This window comes from Echeneis naucrates, chromosome 22 (genome assembly GCF_900963305.1).
Source record: "Echeneis naucrates chromosome 22, fEcheNa1.1, whole genome shotgun sequence".
In the NCBI taxonomy this organism is placed as follows: domain Eukaryota; kingdom Metazoa; phylum Chordata; class Actinopteri; order Carangiformes; family Echeneidae; genus Echeneis; species Echeneis naucrates.
This window is the reverse complement of record NC_042532.1, coordinates 15,892,153-15,911,431: the sequence shown is the minus strand read 5'-3', so window position 1 is coordinate 15,911,431 and position 19,279 is coordinate 15,892,153. Positions and strand designations below refer to the sequence as shown.

General features: G+C 41.8%; 2 protein-coding genes across 2 annotated transcripts; one reads left to right on the top strand and one right to left on the bottom strand.

Moving 5' to 3' along the window:
• The first annotated feature begins 961 nt into the window (after positions 1-961).
• LOC115035605 (glycogenin-1-like) lies at positions 962-9,652 on the top strand. Its single transcript, XM_029493508.1, has 7 exons — positions 962-1,103; positions 2,707-2,842; positions 2,977-3,151; positions 3,577-3,739; positions 4,658-4,784; positions 5,423-5,660; positions 7,027-9,652. The coding sequence occupies exons 1-7, from the start codon at positions 962-964 to the stop codon at positions 7,216-7,218; spliced, it is 1,173 nt and encodes a 390-aa protein (XP_029349368.1). The 3' UTR covers positions 7,219-9,652.
• On the bottom strand, positions 8,196-17,027 carry LOC115035604 (helicase-like transcription factor). The gene is given in 26 exon segments (XM_029493507.1): positions 8,196-9,689; positions 9,908-9,988; positions 10,096-10,276; positions 10,748-10,860; positions 11,301-11,420; positions 11,529-11,710; positions 11,975-12,090; positions 12,219-12,398; positions 12,588-12,723; positions 12,873-13,005; positions 13,207-13,350; positions 13,588-13,679; positions 13,772-13,882; positions 14,003-14,050; positions 14,150-14,217; positions 14,406-14,454; positions 14,636-14,696; positions 14,774-14,848; positions 15,064-15,093; positions 15,095-15,256; positions 15,380-15,451; positions 15,701-15,783; positions 15,931-16,073; positions 16,254-16,420; positions 16,525-16,727; positions 16,920-17,027. Coding segments are annotated over 25 exon segments (2,889 nt in total). The 5' UTR covers positions 16,723-16,727; positions 16,920-17,027; the 3' UTR covers positions 8,196-9,545.
• Positions 17,028-19,279: the final 2,252 nt, after the last annotated feature.

Genomic DNA, 19,279 nt, shown 5'->3' with positions numbered 1-19,279 from the left:
CTCAACTTACCATTTTTCAGGTACAGCCTCACTTTCTCCAACTGTTGATAAATGTTAAATGTTTGATGACTTCATGTGAAACATGTGCAACGTGGCCACTAAGAGGTGGTGTGGGCTCAAGCGGAAGCCTGACACTACACTGCTCAGATACCGACCTTCCTGTTATTGTTGATAAAACAGATAAAACCGTAATGAAGATGCAGGATACTTTCCTATTAAACTGAAGAAGGCAGGGCATGTTTTGTTTTGTTTGTAAAAAAAAAAAAATGCTATTTTGAATTGTAAATAGAACCAATCCATTTTACATGCAATGAAAACTGGTATTGATCAGGGTAATTATAAAGCTGTTGGGTTTGGTGAAAACAGGGAAATATTCTCCACCTTGTATCCCCTATAGCTGCAATATAGGCTGTTCCAAATATCACGGACGACATCAAGGATTTGCCAAAGTTCCTCTTTGGATTTAGGCTGTTTCAGTTTCTTCTGTCTCCTCATTTACTCCCAGAATCACTTCATGATGCTGAGATCAGGGTTGTAGAAACAGTACAGCTACTGCAGTATTAATCTGTTGTTGCATATATTAAACTACACAGGATTAGCTAAAAGCACAACTTGTAACATCCGCACTGTTCCAGTGATGCTGATGCAACAATAATATCAAAAAAATTAATTTGGCTATGAAATCCTGAAATTGGGTTTTCTGCAGTTTTACCACTTTTGGAAGAACTGATTTTGAGGCCATTACTTGTATAGACTGCTTTCATTCTGCTCTAGTCAATTATTAACATCGCTATGGGAAAATATTCAGACTGTACTTTTCCCATAATTTCTTTCGACGACTGCTGTTGATTTGTTTTAAACCCCGTTTAGAAATAAAGTTTGACAGAGGAAAGAGAGAGAGAGAGAGAGAGAGAGAAGGCGCGAGAAGACGTAGGGGGGCGTGTCGGCAGCCGCTGGTCACATGACCCGGAAAATGTGGGGCTTAATTCCTGTGTTGGACTGCTCCCAGCTGCTGCGGCTCTGCCCTTCGCAGTGCAAGCCCTTCACCTTCAGCATCACGATCCCCGACCCCCGGGAGGACTCCCCCCAGCACACCATGTCGGGTAAGACTCACCGGGTCCCGGGCCGGGCCGACCCCCCTCCTCCCGCCCCATCGGAACATGGCCGCCGCGGGCCGCACCGTCCGGTTCTGTGACAGACACACCAAATTATTACAGGCTGCAGGAAACGCGATCTGACAGCTGCTTTTCCGAAGCACCGACAGTCAGGATGAAGCAAGAAAGGGTTCAGTGTTTCGAGGCATTTGATGCGGTTAAATATGGCACTCACTCTCTGGTAGTCACACACTTCAATTCAAAACCGCCAATTCAGAATTTATTTCTCTATAATATATTTAATCAGAACTACATCTTCTCCTAAAGATACTGAACTCTAAACTCTCTGCTCAAATTGCCATGGCCCAGTCTTGGATTGGATTTTTGAGGCTAAAGATGTTAATATTTATTCATTTAAATTCGGTAGATTTTCACTTTAAAATAAAAACAATCATTTAAATAATCCATATCCATTTATATGCTCTTTAGGTTCAGGTGACAGACTCCGTTATCCCTTTGTATTTTATATTCAATTGTGATTTTTTTTTTTTTTTTTTTTTGGATTTGTGTTTTCCCAGTATAGATTAGTTATAACTAAATTCCGTTTGATTTTAAAATCTCCACAAAGTTTTATTGCTTTGATTTCAATTATGTTTTTAAAACCGGTTCCTGTGGATGCCTTATTTAGAAATATCCAGGCTCAAACGTTGGGATATGTCAGACCAAGAGATGAATAAGTAATAAAGTTTCATGTGGGAACCCAAAACAAGTTTTCTGCATGGCCTTGTATGCCATACAGACCTCCCACCTTCCTGATGGTAGTTTTATAGTTTGTCGACTTGGACCCCAGCAACCACTATAACACTTGTGATCAGATCTCCCAGAAGCCCCTGAAAACATACATGTACTCGGCTTGGTGAATGCTGTCCTCTGGCTCTGCGCCAATTATTACTCAAGCAACAACTCCCATACTGTTGTTCATGTACGCAAGAGCTCAGACTCTGAACTTCACACAGAAGGGCAGGAGATGAACGGGACAGTGGACATTAGTTTGACTGACGTTTGTTATGATGAGAAGATGGAAAAAGGTTCACAAAGGTTTTTAACGTTTAACGGTTACTGTGATATTGAAGATAGAAGCATCAGTGGTATGATCGACAACTTTATAGTAGAAAGCAAGCTGGATTCTACTTTATCATCGTGTATTAAAGCAAACTTTGTTTATCCTAATAGTGAATATAAATATAAAAGTTCCACATCTGTGAGCAGCATGGATGGCGGCTTGTGCATTTGCAAAATAAAAAAACCAAAAACTGACACAGTTGTATATTTACATAACCGGCATTGATCAATCTAAACAGCAGTGTGATAAATAAGTCATCCATTACATCACACTACAACACAGGAAGTAAGTCTTACAAAGAAAGCAATGTGCAGCAGAGTTGGGGAAATAGCAAGAGATTTTATACAATTAGCTGAGTTTTTCTTAGCGCTGTCAGTTGCACATTAGCCGACTACTGTCAGTCAACCAATCAATTGCCCCCCAGAAATGCTGACATGTATTTGTGCAATCATGACTGGTGAGTTTGTGTGTGTGTGTTTCTCTAAACAGACCAGGCTTTTGTGACGCTGGCTACAAATGATAGCTATGCCAAGGGTGCGATGGTTCTTGGCCAGTCGTTACGAAACCACAACACAACCAAGAAGCTGGTCGCGCTCATAGGACCTAATGTTGCAGAAGCTTGCAGGTAACACAAATCTGTAATCTGAATGTTCTCTCTTTGGTGGATATTTTATCTCTTCCTCAGTCTCCCTCAATACGTGAAATGAAAGATGCAGATTGAACCCACATCTATATAAATCTTGTGTTTGTGTGTCGAAGGGAAGCACTAGCCTCCATTTTCGATGAGGTGCGCGTGGTGGACGTCATGGACTCGGGCGATTCTGCTCATCTGGCCCTGATGAAACGTCCAGATCTGGGAGTAACATTCACCAAACTGCACTGCTGGACTCTCACACAGTACAGCAAGTGTGTGTTCATGGATGCAGACACGCTGGTGAGGAACAAACGCACAATGAGAAAAATTACCTCATCATGAAGAAATGCTTTTACTTTTGCTCCAACAGTTCACTGTCGTTCGATCAAAGTCAGTGTTTGTTTGTTTGTTTTTTTTTTTCTTTAACCTGTTGATATCTGAGTAACAGGTCAGAGAAGACAGACTAAAGAGCTGATGTGAAACTATTGATTTCTCTATTATATTCTATTATATTCTCTATTATTATAACTAAAAATCGAGCAGTTCCTGGTCTAGATTTTAGTCCAAGAATCCACAACATCCCCGCTGCACAATAGATTACTTTGAGTTTAAACACTCAAAATTCACCTCTGCCTCATAGTAGAAATATTAGTTGAAACGTGGATGAATGCAACCCTGCATGGCCGAGAAAATAAATAAAAATAACTTTACTTTAATGTACCCAGGTGCTATCAAATATAGATGAACTCTTTGAGAGAGAGGAGCTATCTGCAGCGCCGGATCCTGGCTGGCCAGATTGTTTCAATTCAGGGGTTTTTGTCTTCAGACCGTCCAAAGAGACGCATGAGCGGTTGCTCACGTTCTGTGATGAAAACGGCAGCTTCGATGGTAAGTCCCGAATGTTCTTATCTCTTTCTTCCCGTCGTTCTCAGAGGCTCATTAGAACCACAGAGAACGTCATCAAAGTCATTAAAATTCATCCTCTGGGTATCATGGATGTCTTAATAAAGTCGATAAAGTTTCAAAAAGGACCACAAAATAGCTGCTGAGATACTTCAGCTTGACTGAATGTGATGGACTCTACTTTTAGGGCCCTGTCTCCAGATAAATGGCAGCAATTACAGGTGTTGTGAGTGAAAACCTGAATCTACAGTGTTTTTGAAGCCAGCATGTCGTGGGCTATGATGCGTGGGTGTGAATACTTGCTGTGATCGCCGCCATTTCATGAACACTAAAAAAAGATCCCCACCAACTTGTGGTGACAGGCTGAAGAGGGCAGATTTGAATAAACAGCTTACACTTTTTATGATTATAGTCTACTTAAAAAAAAAAAAAAAGAACTTGGGTTGCATTTGGACAGTAGATAGGTTGTACCTAAATATTGGGTTTAATATCAAGTTCGTGCACCCCCACACTCTCTCTAAACACACATTGAATGTGATGATTGTGACCTTGTTGGCACCCATCCAGCTTAGCCCTGCTCTTTGTCTGCCATCTGTTTGTGAGTGTGCTCACCCCTTTTTTTTTTTTTAATCATTTGCAGGCTCAATCTTTCAAGCATCCTCTCACAGCACTGTCAACAGCACTTCCCACCCTCTATCTTTACACGTTAGAAAAGACACATGCTGTGGGAGCGTTGAGAATCTGTGTTTTTTAGTAGCCAGAGAAGAGCAGTTTTTTCAGGGAAATGCAAAAGCAGAACTTCTTGCAGCATGTTATTTTAATTCAAATTCAGAAGTCTGAATGATGATTTTTTTTTCTCCTGTAAATACCTATTTATTTGTGTGTGTGTGTTTGTGTCTGCAGGTGGAGATCAAGGAGTTCTCAACAGTTATTTTAACACCTGGGCGACGGCAGATATATCGAAACACCTTCCCTTTCTCTACAACCTCAGCAGTGTTTCTATTTACTCTTACAAACCAGCTTTCAAACAGTGAGTGCGTACACAAACACACACACACACACACACAGTGACAATGCATCTTGGATTTCATCACTTGTTCATGTTTAGTTGGCCTATCGCTCGGATCTTGTAGCTTTCCCAGTGCACTTGATTTTAGTGTGTTTGTGTCTTTCAGCTTGTCCAAGGTCAGTTCAAGCTTTGTGTATTTGTGTGTGTTTATTAGGGGGTGTAGAATTACGAGAAGCCCCTGAAATTTAGAGCAGGCAGGACACGTATTGTGACACAACCTACCCCCCAAACAGAGGAGCTACTGTATCAGTCCTTGTTTTCCTGAGGTAGTTAAAACCATCATGATGTATCATCAACGATTTCTTTGTACTTCTCTGTCCTTGTAAAATAAATCACTGACCTCTGGAAGTGTGGGAACAAGAAACTTAGCCATAACATAAAACATATCATGCAAGTTTTAAACAAGTAGATGGATTAGTTGAATATATTTGGAGTCAGAATAGAAATGGGAAATAAAAGTAAGTGGTTCAAAATTCAACTTATTTCAAGCACTCGTGGGAACGCAGTTTCATTAGATATTTTGGGAGGTGTTTCTTGGCACTTTTTCTCTCATTCCCTTTTGCCATCTCATTGTGTTGTCGCCTGCTTTTACTGTACAGGTATGGACACGAGGCCAAAGTGGTGCACTTCCTGGGTAAGACCAAACCGTGGAACTACTCCTACGACCCTCAGAAGGGTGAGGTCAGAGATCACGCCGCGTTGCCTGATTCGTGCCACTTACACCCGGACTACCTCCTCACGTGGTGGCAGGTGTACGCCAAATTTGTGCTGCCTCTGCTGCAGCAAGCCTACGGGGACAAGCCCTTCACCAGCGGCTTCGTAGAGGCCAGCGAAAATGTAAGTGTGGGTGTGGCTGCGGTGGGCACATGTGTTGAAACAAACGTACACGAGAACGGCTGCGAACGTGTGTGTTTATCTGTTGCGCAACTGTCGTGCCCTGACTGTGTCCAGGCCTCCAATCAGCAGGTGAACTCTCCTCTCTCTGACGTGTGGGGAATTAACTCTAAAAAAAAAAACAAAAAACTGCCGCATATTGAAGCTTTATGTTCCAGATAAAATGTTGGTTAACTTAGTCGTCACGGTTAAAGGGGGCTCCATATTCCTCAGCACCAGTCTGTTGCAACAAAGTCCTCTTTGTTGTTGCCAGTATTGTGAGTCCTCTCTGCAGAGTGACGACTTTGTGAATAGCTCGCTGTTTCTGATGAGTTGGGCAGCGTGCCAGGCTGGCAACACGTTCAACGCTGAACAGGATACCAGGAGGTTTCTGCGCTGTCTGTTGTTACAACACCTCAGTGAAACAGTTGTGAGTAAAGTTAGGCAAAAGGAAAGCTGCCAAAACCTGCTAGAGCTCTGCCATGTTGTGTCACACTGATGAGTTCATATTGACGGCCAGTCTGACTCTATGGAGGACGTTTTTAAGTCTTGCACAGGCTCAATTTCATTTTTAACAATCTGTATACCAAGAAAACTTGTAAAGTAGAAAAAAAACAAAACAAAACAAAACCCCAAAGTGTTGTAAGTGTAGACTCTAATTTAAAATATTAATAGAACAAGAATTTCGGGCGTTATGCTGATCACTGTAGCGAAGAGCGGAAGTTTCAACATGAATTTCTCGACATTTGCCAGATTTCTCTTCAGTTGCTTTCTTTAAAGAGATCCCTCTTGAGAAAACTCGAAATAGATAAGAAATCTGTCAACAACCAAACATATCAGCAAAAAAAATCAACATAAAGCTTGTTGATGTGACCTAATCATTGAAAGATACTGTTTTATTGGCTGTGGGTTTTTATTTCTTTGGAGCCAACCTGTGATCTAATATGAAACATGAATGGCCTTTTTTTTATACTTTAACATTTTAAATATGCATTTAAAATATTATAATTAACATTCATGGATCTGTAGGAACCAGTCCCCCTGTTTTATATCTTGATTTTATAATTTAACTGGTGTTGACTGTAGGAAACTCAAGCTACAAGGTTGCTACAAGTGTGTTGCAAAACTTCTTCTTGTACTTTGACTCTTCCTACAAAACTCCACTGCATTAAACTGTTTTGAGGGCAGAAGAAAGCAAATTCCCCTGTGAGGAAATTCCAGCGGAGGAAAAGCCGAGCACGGCTGAGCTCAGGGAAATCAGTCCTTATAAAGTATCGCTCCGGCCTCATGTGATGATTCATTCATCACATTTTTTTTTTCTGTCATGCAGGCTAAGCCAGGGGACGACGTGAGAGAGCAGCCTGCGGACTCAGCTCCTCCTCCTACTCCTCCTCCTCCTCGTCCTGCTCAGAATCTTTCGTCAGAGGAGAGGAAGCAACGCTGGGAGGCCGGCCAGATCGACTACTTGGGCGATGATGCCTTCGCCAACATAAAGCGAAAGCTGGACTCCTTCCTGAAGTAGGTGTCAAGCGGCGCGAGCACCACTCTACCAATCAGAGAGGCTTGATTAGCGAGTGACTGACTGAATGCCACAGCGCAGCTTTGGGCCTCATACTTCCTGTCAGTGTGTACAAATGACAGAATTTAGGTTCGGCACAATTCCCATGCACTCACACCATTCACCTTGTTTCTTAAAGGGAACGTTTGATACCTTTGGAAATCTCTTCACTTGTTGTCTTGCAGAAGATTAGTTGAGCTCAGTAACACTCTGTATGAATCTTAGCGTAAATACAGGAGACAGGGGCAAACGGTTCACCCCACCTTTAAGCTCACTGCTCTGTACATTCCTCTGATTTGGTCTTCATATGAAAACCTTCTGGTTTTTTTTTTTTTTTTTTAAATGTAATGAAGTTGAGTGTTGCACCTTTTAGGTTTTCTGCTTGCTCAGATTGATAAATTATAGCCCAGGGAATAACCGATGGTTCCATCCCATCTGCTCTGTACTCATATAGAATTGGTTTGAACCTGGACAAACATTTTACAATTCCAGGCAAACAGTAAAGATTTATGACATTTACCTTTTGTATTTCAAAAGGTAACTGTAAAGGTCTGGAAACTTCATCACAACGTAAATTACGAATACACACAGCACCTTTTTAACCTTGTGTATCGATTGTTGGAAGTTGCAATGAGCTTATGTGTGTCTAGAGTTGTGTGTAGGTGGATTTCACCATCAGATGGGCTGTCACTCTGTCGTTACTGGTCTTCATGCTAAGATGGTGGTGGCTTCAAACAGCTTTACCTCTGACAACACGCACCCATGCACATGCACACACACAAAATAAGAATATTTTCCAACTTTTTTTTTTTTTTTGAGCGCGCTTGTGCATTTGATGGAGATGGTTTCATTATCTTAAGTCTTCCTAACATGTGGCAATACCAGGAACTTGGGGGGGGGGGGCGTTTCTGGATTTTTACCACACCTCCTGTCTTGCAATAAGTCTCTCTACCCAAACCACTTTACATTAAATATGCCGTCATTTGCTCAGTCTATGACAATCTCACTTTAATCTAGAAGAACTTTCCTCTCCGTTCCGTAGATGAACCTCCATATATTTGTGCCTCCGACACTCACCAGCTCCCTGTGACTTTGGCTTTGTAATGTTTGGCATTGTGTTATGGCTAAGCCTGTTTTGTCGTAGTTGCATGGCACAGACTTAAAATGTGGGTCAATATTGAAGTTGTTCGATCCGCACCCAAAACTAATGTCAGTTAATTGTGGGTGTAATTGTGTGGGATTAGACACTATTGCACCGAGACAGCTGTCATCTGCATCGGTGCTCTGCATGCAACATCCTTACCCAGACCCACATTAGTGTCTCTTTGTGCCCAGACCTGCATTTCATCACTTCCATTTGTCGTAAAACCATTAAAACCTGCTGCCTTATTGTTGCCACTGTTTACAAAACCTAATTTATTGTAACTGCTGCTAGTAACACAACAAACCTGACCTTTGTTGAGCCATTTCCTGTCGCGAATAGCTACTTTACTTCACTCTAGCTTGTGTGCTCTTAGAATTACAATATACTACTTCCTACAGTAATTAAAATACACTCCACGATCCACGATCCAACAAGAAGCTGATAATGCTGAGAGAAAAGTCTGTGTGTGATTTTTATGGTGGAGCATAGTGGAACATAATGCAGTACTGTCCCTTAAGTGTTAACTGTACAAGTCTGTTAAGTCTAATAAAGACCTGGTTTAAAAACAGCCGATTTATCTGTGTTCACTTCTGTTTGCATGTTTATAACAAGTTGGCCCTAGATAGTGTATCCGTTTTGTAAAAAGCCAAGGAGATATTCCGTTTATGACATAAAACAAGCAAGAACTTGTTGCTGTGTCTGATTAAATACAGTAATCCAGGTTTAGTAACAGTTGCCTGCATTTCTTTATGCAACAGCAGGTTGTTTATCTCAAACAAATTCCTTATAAACCCCCCCCCCCCATCGCAATCATAGAGAATGTTTGTTTTTATAATCTACCATAAATCAAGAAAAACGGGTCCTGTGCATAAACTTGACAGAATGCAGGAACTGAAGGAAAATTAAAATTTGCTGAGTGTTGCCTCTTGTTTGTGTATCTGTATCAAACCATTAATCCTGAAAAGCAGAAATAAAATAAAACTTAGCGCATTAATGATCAGCTATGAAAAATGAAACCTTACAAAAATATGAAGAAAACACTGAACCCCAAAATTCTCTGACGCCCCTCAGGTGTGAAGTGTCCGACCTCAGTGTACAGTGTAATCCAACGTTTGTGTCGTTTTCATGTTACTGCATCGGTCCATTTTTACAGCTCCATCAGAGCTTTGATATCGTCAACGAGAGAGATCTTCCTCTCTGTGTTTGTGGAGTCAAACGCCTTCTCCACCAGGTCCTGCTTCTTCTTCTGGATCTTTACCATGTTCTCCTCAACTGAATCTTTCACAATGAACTGCAGTGACAGACACAGACAAAATAAAAACACTTGCTGTAATGGTCAATGATCTTTCTGATTTCTCATGAAATGAACAGTTTTACAGTCTTTACAGTGTAAAACAGACACTACAGAACATACTATGGATGATGTAATGCCTTGGATGCACCAAGCCTTGTCTGCAGACCCTAACACAATAGTACAACATGATGGAAATGAAATCCCAGTTTTCTGACCTTGGTGACAACGACTTTCCTCTTCTGGCCCAGACGGTGGCAGCGGTCAATACACTGTTCCTCAGTAGCTGGGTTCCATGCCTAAAACATATTCACACACACAGTTACGTGAGATACTTACAAACTCTGTCCTCAATTTGGCAATGGGTGTAAATGTGTCTGGTTCATTGGCAAAAATCAGTATTTACAGGGTCCAGGAGGAAAACATGAGACGCTGCAGTCAAGTTAAGCCCCACGCCTCCAGCTTTGAGAGACAGCAGCATGATGGCAGGGCTATCGGCCTCAGAGCTCTGAAACTCCTGGATCACTTGGGCTCTCCTCTTTTGGCTCATGCTGCCATCCAAACGCACAAATCTGAAGCCATGTTCTCTAGTGCAGAGGAAGGACAATTAAAACAAAACATGTAATGAAGTGATCGAAATGTGAGAGGATTGTTTTAAATGTGTGCTCTTTTGCTACAGCCCCAAACTTTATTTTAATCTTGACCCTACAACATCATCCCTCCAATCAGCAGAGATAGTTGAGACACAGATGCATCTGTTAATAAACCTCATGATTAATGCAGAGACCGGATTTTGAGCAAAAATAGGGAGGTGTAATAGCCACAAATCCAAAAATGATGTACGTTCCAAATTACATCTCATAAGGTGACTCTGAAATGCAGTAAATTGAAAAAACATCACCTAAATTTCCACCACAGCTGCTGAAAAAAATCTATATAATACTTATTCAAGCTCTTTACAGACACCTTTTTCTAAAAAAAAAAAACAAAAAAAAAAACAAGACAAACAGCTTTAGTATTCAAATCCTTAAACTCTACTGTATGCGTGAGAGTTTTACCTGAGTGGCGTCTCCACTATGGTGAGGAAACGTGTGAACTGAGAGACGACCAAACACTTGATGCTGCTGTCCTCACATCGCAGCCTAAGCAGGTTTCCCATCAGCGCTTGCACCTGCGGAGACGCAGACCACCTTAAAATAACAAGCAACACCGCAGCACTCTCACGATAACATTCAATTCAGTTTCACATTATTGCCATCCTGACGAAGAGAGTCCTTTTTAAGTGGCTTCAGCCTGAAGGAAATAATTCAAGTCACATAGTGTGAGCAGACGGATCCACTGATTCCTTCAACCTATTTCAGGTAAGTATGAAATTCAAGGAAACATTGTTTTGTCGTTTCCTTTACCATTCAGGACTTTAAAAGCGAACTGAGAAATATTTAATCATGGCTGCTGATGTTGATCATGTCCAACAACTAACCATAATTTTCTGCACAAAAAAAGATATCTTACACACACACAAAAAAAGAAAAGAAACCTTTTTGTTCCAAATACAATGTCAAAGGTTTACGACTGCTTAGTTTTGGAGTTTTAGTACGTGCTGTTTGTTACCTTTGAGCTTTTCCTCCAACACTCAGAATTTGTACTGCTCTCTTCCTCCATTTCCTCCTGTGGAAACTCCACCAGCTCACTGGTCTTGATCTCACCTCGACAGAGAGGACAGCGTGCTTTCTATACACAGACACACACCCAGCCACAGGACAGGGGAAGGATTTAACAGCTAAATAATTAACAATGAAACGTGAAAATGTAGTTTCTCTGTTACCCAAAACAATGTACCTGCTCACTGGTGATGACCTGGGCGATGCAGGGCCGGCAGTAAACGTGGGCGCAGTGTGTGATGACAGGGAGACGGACCGAGTCCAGGCACACTGGGCACTCCTCATCAGAGCCGCTGGCCAACACCAACCGTAGCTTCTCTATCAGACGCTCCCGCAGTTCTGCCGGCGTCGCAGCAGCATCTAGAGACAAAGGGAGGGAACAGAACCGGAAAGAAATCCATGACAAAAATATACATCAATTAACAGGAGAGAAATCTTCCTTCTTGTTTTTATGCCCAAATTTTCCTGCCGCGCTACACTGTCCTATCCAATTAATAATGGCATAAAAACGGCTTAAAGAAACACAATCTATATCAGTCACAGACCTCTCTTCGTATTATATTTAAGTTCAGAAACAGTTCTCTCCTTAATCACATCATTATCATAATATCCTGCAGGCTTTACCTAAATCTGAGGGTGCCTTTGCCAGTAGATCCGGGTGGCAGCAGTACTGTCGAAGCCTCATCAGGATGGCCAACACATCTGCATAATTCCTTAGCACCGTCCCTTCTGCTACATACCTACATACCATTACATAAAACAATGTAATATTCTTATTAGAACATTCAGCCTGCCATGTGTGCTGTGAAATACAAACTTACTATTTTCAAATACACATATGTACATACATGTCCATGCTTACATTTACCTGCTAATGGTGTTTCTTCCTTCATTGCGTGCCAGCTCATATTCTTCTCTCTCCTGCTGGCTCAACTCCACCTGCTCCACAAACACAGTCTTCTCAGGCAGAGACACCAGGGGGCGCCCATTCACCACAGTGCTCTTGGTCCGCCTCAGGGTGATGCACTTCACCAAGGTCTGAAGGTTCCTGCGCAGTGTCCATGTGGTCAGTGTAACAAAACATGACATGCCGTTCTCTATTTTAGGTGTCTCAACTTTTCTACTGTTGCCATATAAGTATATGCGGCCACCGCAGGCTGAGAACAGTGAATGGTGCCTTTTGAAGTATTATTACTACCTTCCTGCAGTTAAACATCACGTATCACAGAGTACTCACTGCAGGCCGGCCCTGTCGCCCTGAGTAACAGGTCTCTGGATCACTCTGTTCCACCACTCTCTCACATCGAATGGCTTCAGACGCAAGAATGCCAGCAGCATCCACAGGTCTTTCACACTGTTCTGGATAGGAGTCCCTGCAGAAGCAGAACGATGGAGACTGAATTTTTGTGTCCTATTTGAGTTAAGTCCCCTGGATCATCAAAATGGTATATGTCCAATATGGACTTCATACAGTATACAGTGTAAACCGATAACAGCAGTGAGCTGTGTGTTTAAGGTGTACCTGAAAGAATCCAGCGCCTGTTAGCTTTCAGGTTGAGCACAGCTTTACTCATCTGTGCGTTTGGATTTCTTATGATGTGTCCTTCATCCAGCACAACCCTCAGCCAATTGATACTATGGAGGGGACTCTCATTCTTAAAGAGGAACAAACGCATTACATTTGTTGCACGAGCAACTTCTCTCTGCATATGATTCAAACCTGTCTGAACTGAATTTTGACATGATCTGAAACGAGTCAGGGCTTGATTTGCTTTGGATAATTGCGCTCCTCAAAATACATTAAGGCACAATTGTATTCTGTATACATTCTGTTGTATTCAATTGTATTCACTCACCACAAAGTCAGCAGATAGAACATTGTAGGTGGTGATCACCACGTCCTGGGAGGACAGAAACGTCTTGCTCCTGTTGCGCTCTGAGCCGTAATACAGATACACATTAAGCTTCACATTGGGATGCATGTGCTGCTCAAACTGGTCCTGCAGACACAAACAAACGACAGTGGGAGAAAATACAAAACGCTTATTTCAGGGATTTAATCCAATTTGCAGGATTGAAATTGCTGTTTTTTTAGCCAATCATCACTCCTGAACATAAATATTTTAGTTTGCTATCTAGCGTAGATAGCAATAGTGACTGATCAATTAATCAACTGAAGTGTCATGTGTAAATTTTGAGTTGGGCGTGTTTTGCTGTGTTCGAGGCTTTACTCCTACCAGCCAGTTGCTGAGCACAGAGAGTGGGCAGATGATGAGAGTCGTTCTAGCTGATGAGTCCTCTGTACTTTCAGGGGTGGATGATTCAACGACTGCACATTCAAAAGGGAAACGTTCAACTCTTTTTTGTTTAAATGAACACTATTTTTAAATCACCAGCCAAGAACACACTGTTGGAACTAACTCTGTTTTGAAGTAGCCTTATTGGTAGTTTTCTTCTTCTTTGGGACTGTTTGTGGTACTGAGCCACCCAGTGCTGCAGCAAAGTCTAGATCCTCCAGCAATACAGTAGTCCCTGTGTTTTAGGTATACGGACAACACCGATCTGGATGACTGTAGTGAATATTTGGTAATATAAACAATTTCGACAAGCAAATTTCACAGCACACAAACACAAACAGTTGGTATATTGTACCTTTGCTGGGCTTTCGCTTGGTGGCTTGCAGTTTTTCTTTGCTCGTACCTGTGAGTGTGGGGGAACAATACATCAGCTGCATAATACATGGAAGAAGAAAAAGTGTGCAATCGATGCAATCAAAGTACAAAAGGAATCCACTCTTACTTTTATCCGACTTTCCTGTTTTCTTCACCATGCCTGGTGTATCAGCACAGATCACCTCTCCCTGTGAACTGACCAATACAGCAACATATCAGAGTATGATACAAGAAACTGAAGTTGCGTAGTCGTAGTATGTGAATAAAATTGGACGGAAATATATCCTGATGCTAAAAATATAGATATAATTAAATACGCATCATTACACTTTATCAGCGATAACATCAGGTCAATATGACATACTCAAATAAAGCGCACTTACAGCTTTGTTACATTGCTCACTCCTGGTCCATCACCTATGCTGCTGCTTCCTGAAACAAAAAGGCCACATCGCTGCTCCTGTTAGGGATCTTCTTGCAACTGAGCTCAAAATATTAAATATGCACAAGGCAAATTTCAACATAAAGTCACAGAAAGAGAAATGCAAGAAGCCCCAAAAAGCCCAGAAAAATTTAAATAAAGTTATATTTATTACAAGTACCAGTTTATTACCTTGCAGTTTAGAGGCCGTGTGTGGTTTACTTTTGGCTTTGGTAGGTGAAGACCACTCCTCCTGAACACGTGAACAAACACTTTTTAATTGTTGAGCATAAGTCGCTTTGACGGATTGAAAAGAACAGCTGCACTTACACATTTCTCCACAGGTAGTGGCTTTCTGTTGTGAAAGTTGGTGAGGATCAGAGCGATGGTTGTCAGAGTTTTTCCCTGAGACACACAAACGCAGGTTTCAATGCACATAAATTTTCTCCTAGCACATCAAGTAACCAGCGATCGAACAACCATGAAGTAATCAGTAAATGTGTGTAAATTACCTTCCAAATCACCACATATTTTCACTGGATTAATATCTTACCATATAATTTATACAGTTAGCAAGTGTCCACTCCGAAATGAATGAAATATATGAATGTTTCACTTACCAGTCCCATGTCGTCAGCCAGTATCCCCCCCGCGAACCCTCTCTGGTATTTCTTTAGCAGAGAAACATGTGACGGTGTTGTAGTAAAGCTCGCCTCTCTTCTCCCAGAAGGGTGGCAGAGCAGATTTGTTTTCTCGGGCACACATCCAGGATAGTGCCTGTTTTTGGTGAAGCAGAAGAGGAGTACCCACAGACTACAGAGAGAAGGAGAGAGAGATTTTATCAAATTGGGTGAGAAGTACTTTGGGAATAATGAGACTGCTTTTTATTCTATCATGCATGAGAAGACATGATGGAAACGTGGATCACCCGAGTACCTCAGCTGCCTCTTTCTCGCCATCTCTACTCTCCATCAAATCATCAAACAGGTTATCAAATGCATTCTTCAGCTGGAAAAGATAAAAAAAAACAAACGATACGAGTTTAAAAAAAGTTACGTAATTACAAATGCTGGCTTCAGCGTTATTATGTCTGTCCCACAATGTTTACAACATGTCTGCAAACATATTGTTACTGTACTCCATGTCATGTAATTTTAGCATGAAAATTACAACATTTACTGAAGCGAGAAAGTAAAATTCACAACAACACTGTTTTAAAGCCAACATTAAAGATTAAACTACATTTGAGCGGATTACCTCATCTGCAGTCAGAGGAATTGTCAGGCCTTTTTTAGACGGCAATGCAGAAGCTCCTGGCCTGTTATATGTTTGATTTGCACCTGAAATCCAACACATCCACACGCACACAATAAGCCATAAGTGAACTTAACGACTGACAACTGATGCAACAGCGTGCACTACATCTATGAATCTAACAGGTTTTCCATGATGAAAGTGAGATAGGATAGTTGAATGTGTATGTGTACCTGATGCCATGATTCCACCTGTGTTTAGTTTGTAACCACGCCGCGCCATGCATTCAATCACAGCGGTTTTCTTTTCTTCTCTGCCCCAGAAAGACAGCATCACGGGCATGTTAAATTTGTTGCCGGTGCCCGAGTACACCACCCTGAAAGAGCAAACAAACAGCCAAGAACACTGTAATCATGGTACACACAAGAAGTTGCCAGCGGCAGCCTTTTTTGCTTCTGTTCAGGATTAGTTGGTGGATTTTTCGTCCATCTGTCCTTAAAGAAAATGATATTCTGACCCAATTGGGAAGATGACAGGCCAATTACAATCCACTCACCCCTCCACCTTAGCCAAGTTGTTGTCCATGACATAAGCCATAGCTGCTGCCAGCTCCCGCTTGATGTGTCCCACCTGGTTGCCATAAATGTTGGCCACCATCACTGCATTGGGGTCATACGGATTCTGGGGCTGTCGCACCAAACCGACCATTTCTCCTCGGTTCACCTGTCCAGAGAAGGTAAAACACAGGCAACTCCTCAGTGAGCGCCAGATCTGCATCACCTGGCAGTTTGGGTCCTCCTTGGTGGATGAATGAAGGGGATCCTCACCACTCCAGTGTAATATCTGAGGCCGACCACGGTGCCCTGCATTTGTCCAAACAGCACGCTGCCGTCTGCGTCCGGCTCTGCGGCGGCTGCAGCTCTGATGGCCTGGGACAGAGTCTCTGCATTGGTGTCATGGCGGTCCGTGAAGAGATCCACCTCAGGGAGCCGACCCCAGCCAAACCTCCCCCGGCCAGGAAACATGGCAGCTGCCCGACACAGAGACAACAGGAAACACTTAACAACACAACATCTTTTTCACGTTGTGTGTTTGGAAATCTTAATATTATCTTCTGATATCCGGTTTGGGGAAACGTCAAGAGACTGTTAGCCTGGTCTGCCAATGTTTACTTATCAGAAGAGAGCACCTTGTTTATGATTATTTAAGATTTCCTTCATACTTTTTGACGTATCCCTCGTCGATAGTCTGTTTTTTGTTTGTTTGTTTGTTTTTTCCAGCCAGGACTGTTGAGGTTTCTTTGAGCTGCTGCCTTCTCTGGAGCGAAGAGCATCGGAGTAAAGATAACTGTAGTTAGCACTTAACATCCGGTAGAGCCCTTCAAAATAATGTTTGAAATAATGTTTAATCACTTTGTTGGCCTTAAGAGGATCTCACTGGCTGACCGGTGCTTTTTTATTATTGTCAGTATTTGGACCTGAAATGTGTATTTCATAAGCACCCTTTGTTGCAAGATGGACGTCACCATTTAACATATAGCAAAAAAAAAAAAAAAACAAGGATGAACTACAACAATGCTGAACTAAATAAGTAAAACTATTATTTGCACATGTATGTGGATACACCAGCGACAGATAGATTACAACAAGAAATACCTGGTTTACTTTTCAAGGAAAAAAAATATGAATATTTGATGGTCAAATTAACTTTAGCTTGTTTCTTGTACATTGTAAACATTGAGCTAAACAAGAAATTGGCAAAGAAGTTATATAATTAATTAAACCAATACATCAAGAAAATTAACAATTACACTAACCAGTTTAATAACATTTAACATTTAATATATAAATGTCGCGCCTTTCATTGTTGAATTGAACCTGCTGGCTTTTCCAGACGAGCTGCATTTTGTTCTGAAAAACCAACGGGGGGCTCGTTTCCGCCTTTGTGTCCGCTAACTTTCAATGTAAACACGAGCTGCGTTTCACGCGCCCTCTGCGCTTCGTCCAATGAGAGCTACGGAAGCCGCCAAGGTTCCGTCTCCTCCGCTCGTTTCGACGACGTTCCGCTTCCTCTTCCCTGAGGTTCCTCCCCGGGCCGAGCCAAGAAGAGCGGACTCAGGGGGGCAAACACACAAGGATATCGGTCCTTGGAGAAAAAGACAGCTCTTTGTTTTTTGTTTTTTTTTTTCTCACACCGCTGGGAGAGTTGGTGAACTCTGAAATCTGGATCTTAAACGGACCGAAAATCAGTGTTTAAAAAACAAACGAACAAACACACACACACACACACACACAAAACGGATCGCTGTTTCGCGAGTTGACCGGACTGAGGTTGAGTCTTTGCGGTTGACAGCAGCCGGTGAGTTTGCATCTGCTCATTCAACATTCAAGCTGACTGATTTATCTGACAGGAAACAAAGAGAATCTGAGTGAATCTGACTGAGTGGCATCTTCTGCCATGGTTGTCTTCTTCTTCTTCTTCTTCTTCTTCTTCTTCTTCTTCTTCTTCTTCTTCTTCTTCTTTCTGTGTTTGAAGATGATAAAAATAAAACAGAAGCAGGCAGGAGATCCAGATCCAAAGAGTTAGTGGGACATGTGGTTTGTCTCCTTTTTAATTTGATCCAAAGTAATGACAGTGTGCAGGGACAGCAGCAGTGTGTACAAAACATCTGTGATAAGGCTGCTGCAGGTCACGACTTTAAAAACAGGCCTTTAAAGGTCTGTCAAGGAGTTTAGAAGATGCTTTAAAGCAGAGCTGCTCAGCCAACACAGTTTTTTATTTTGGATTAATGGCGAGTTTGCAGTTCATGGTTTGAAAGGGTTCACTTTCTTCATTTGGCAAAAGTAAAATCTTATTTTACTGAGAGTAGAATCAAATCACCTGCTTACTACTTCTGCTATCTGCTATTTTTTAATATATGCAAACAGGACCTTAGCTGGGAGAACACACCGATGTTGTTATAATAACTGCTGTATCGTTTCATTGTGGTTCTATTTTAAGGATGTTTCAGTCAGTAAAGGAGGATAAAAATCACTGTGTGTTGTTTTTCCTCCCCAGAACAGAATTACTGGCAACGTGAGGAGGCTTGAACCAGGAATAAAAAATGTAAAATGACTTGTCCTTTAAGCACTTAGTCAATCATCAGAAACTTAATCTGCAGCTATTTAACTTAATCAAATAATTTCGAACAATGTAACATTTGTTGCTCCGGCTATTCAGATGTGGCTTTTGTTCTGCTGCTGCGACAAAACAAGCAGTTTGAATGTGTTACTTCTTCCTCTGGAAAATTGGAGCAGTGTGAGTTTGACTGGCGAACCTCAGTGTTCCTAAAATCCTGCCTCTGGCATTGCCTGTGAATGCCACATATCAAATCAGCGTTGAACTCGGTGACTGCGATTCCTCACTCGAGGTGGTTAATACCGCAGGGAGTCTGAATCTCTGTCATTCATGTGATAGACCCTGAAAACAAACAGACTTAGGCTGGGAGTCCTGAGGCTGATTTTGTAACTGGTCCAAATGTGTTCTGACAATTGTTTGGGGCCTCGGGTTGCCAGGTTGGTGATTTTGATCCATCACAATATT

Bases quoted from the DNA above. Each gene is read 5' to 3' on its own strand.
- LOC115035605 (XM_029493508.1), top strand. From the start codon at position 962: ATGACCCGGAAAATGTGGGGCTTAATTCCTGTGTTGGACTGCTCCCAG. The intron at 3,152-3,576 runs GTGAGGAACAAA...TAATGTACCCAG, and splicing joins TCATGGATGCAGACACGCTG to GTGCTATCAAATATAGATGA. The intron at 5,661-7,026 runs GTAAGTGTGGGT...TCTGTCATGCAG, and splicing joins TCGTAGAGGCCAGCGAAAAT to GCTAAGCCAGGGGACGACGT.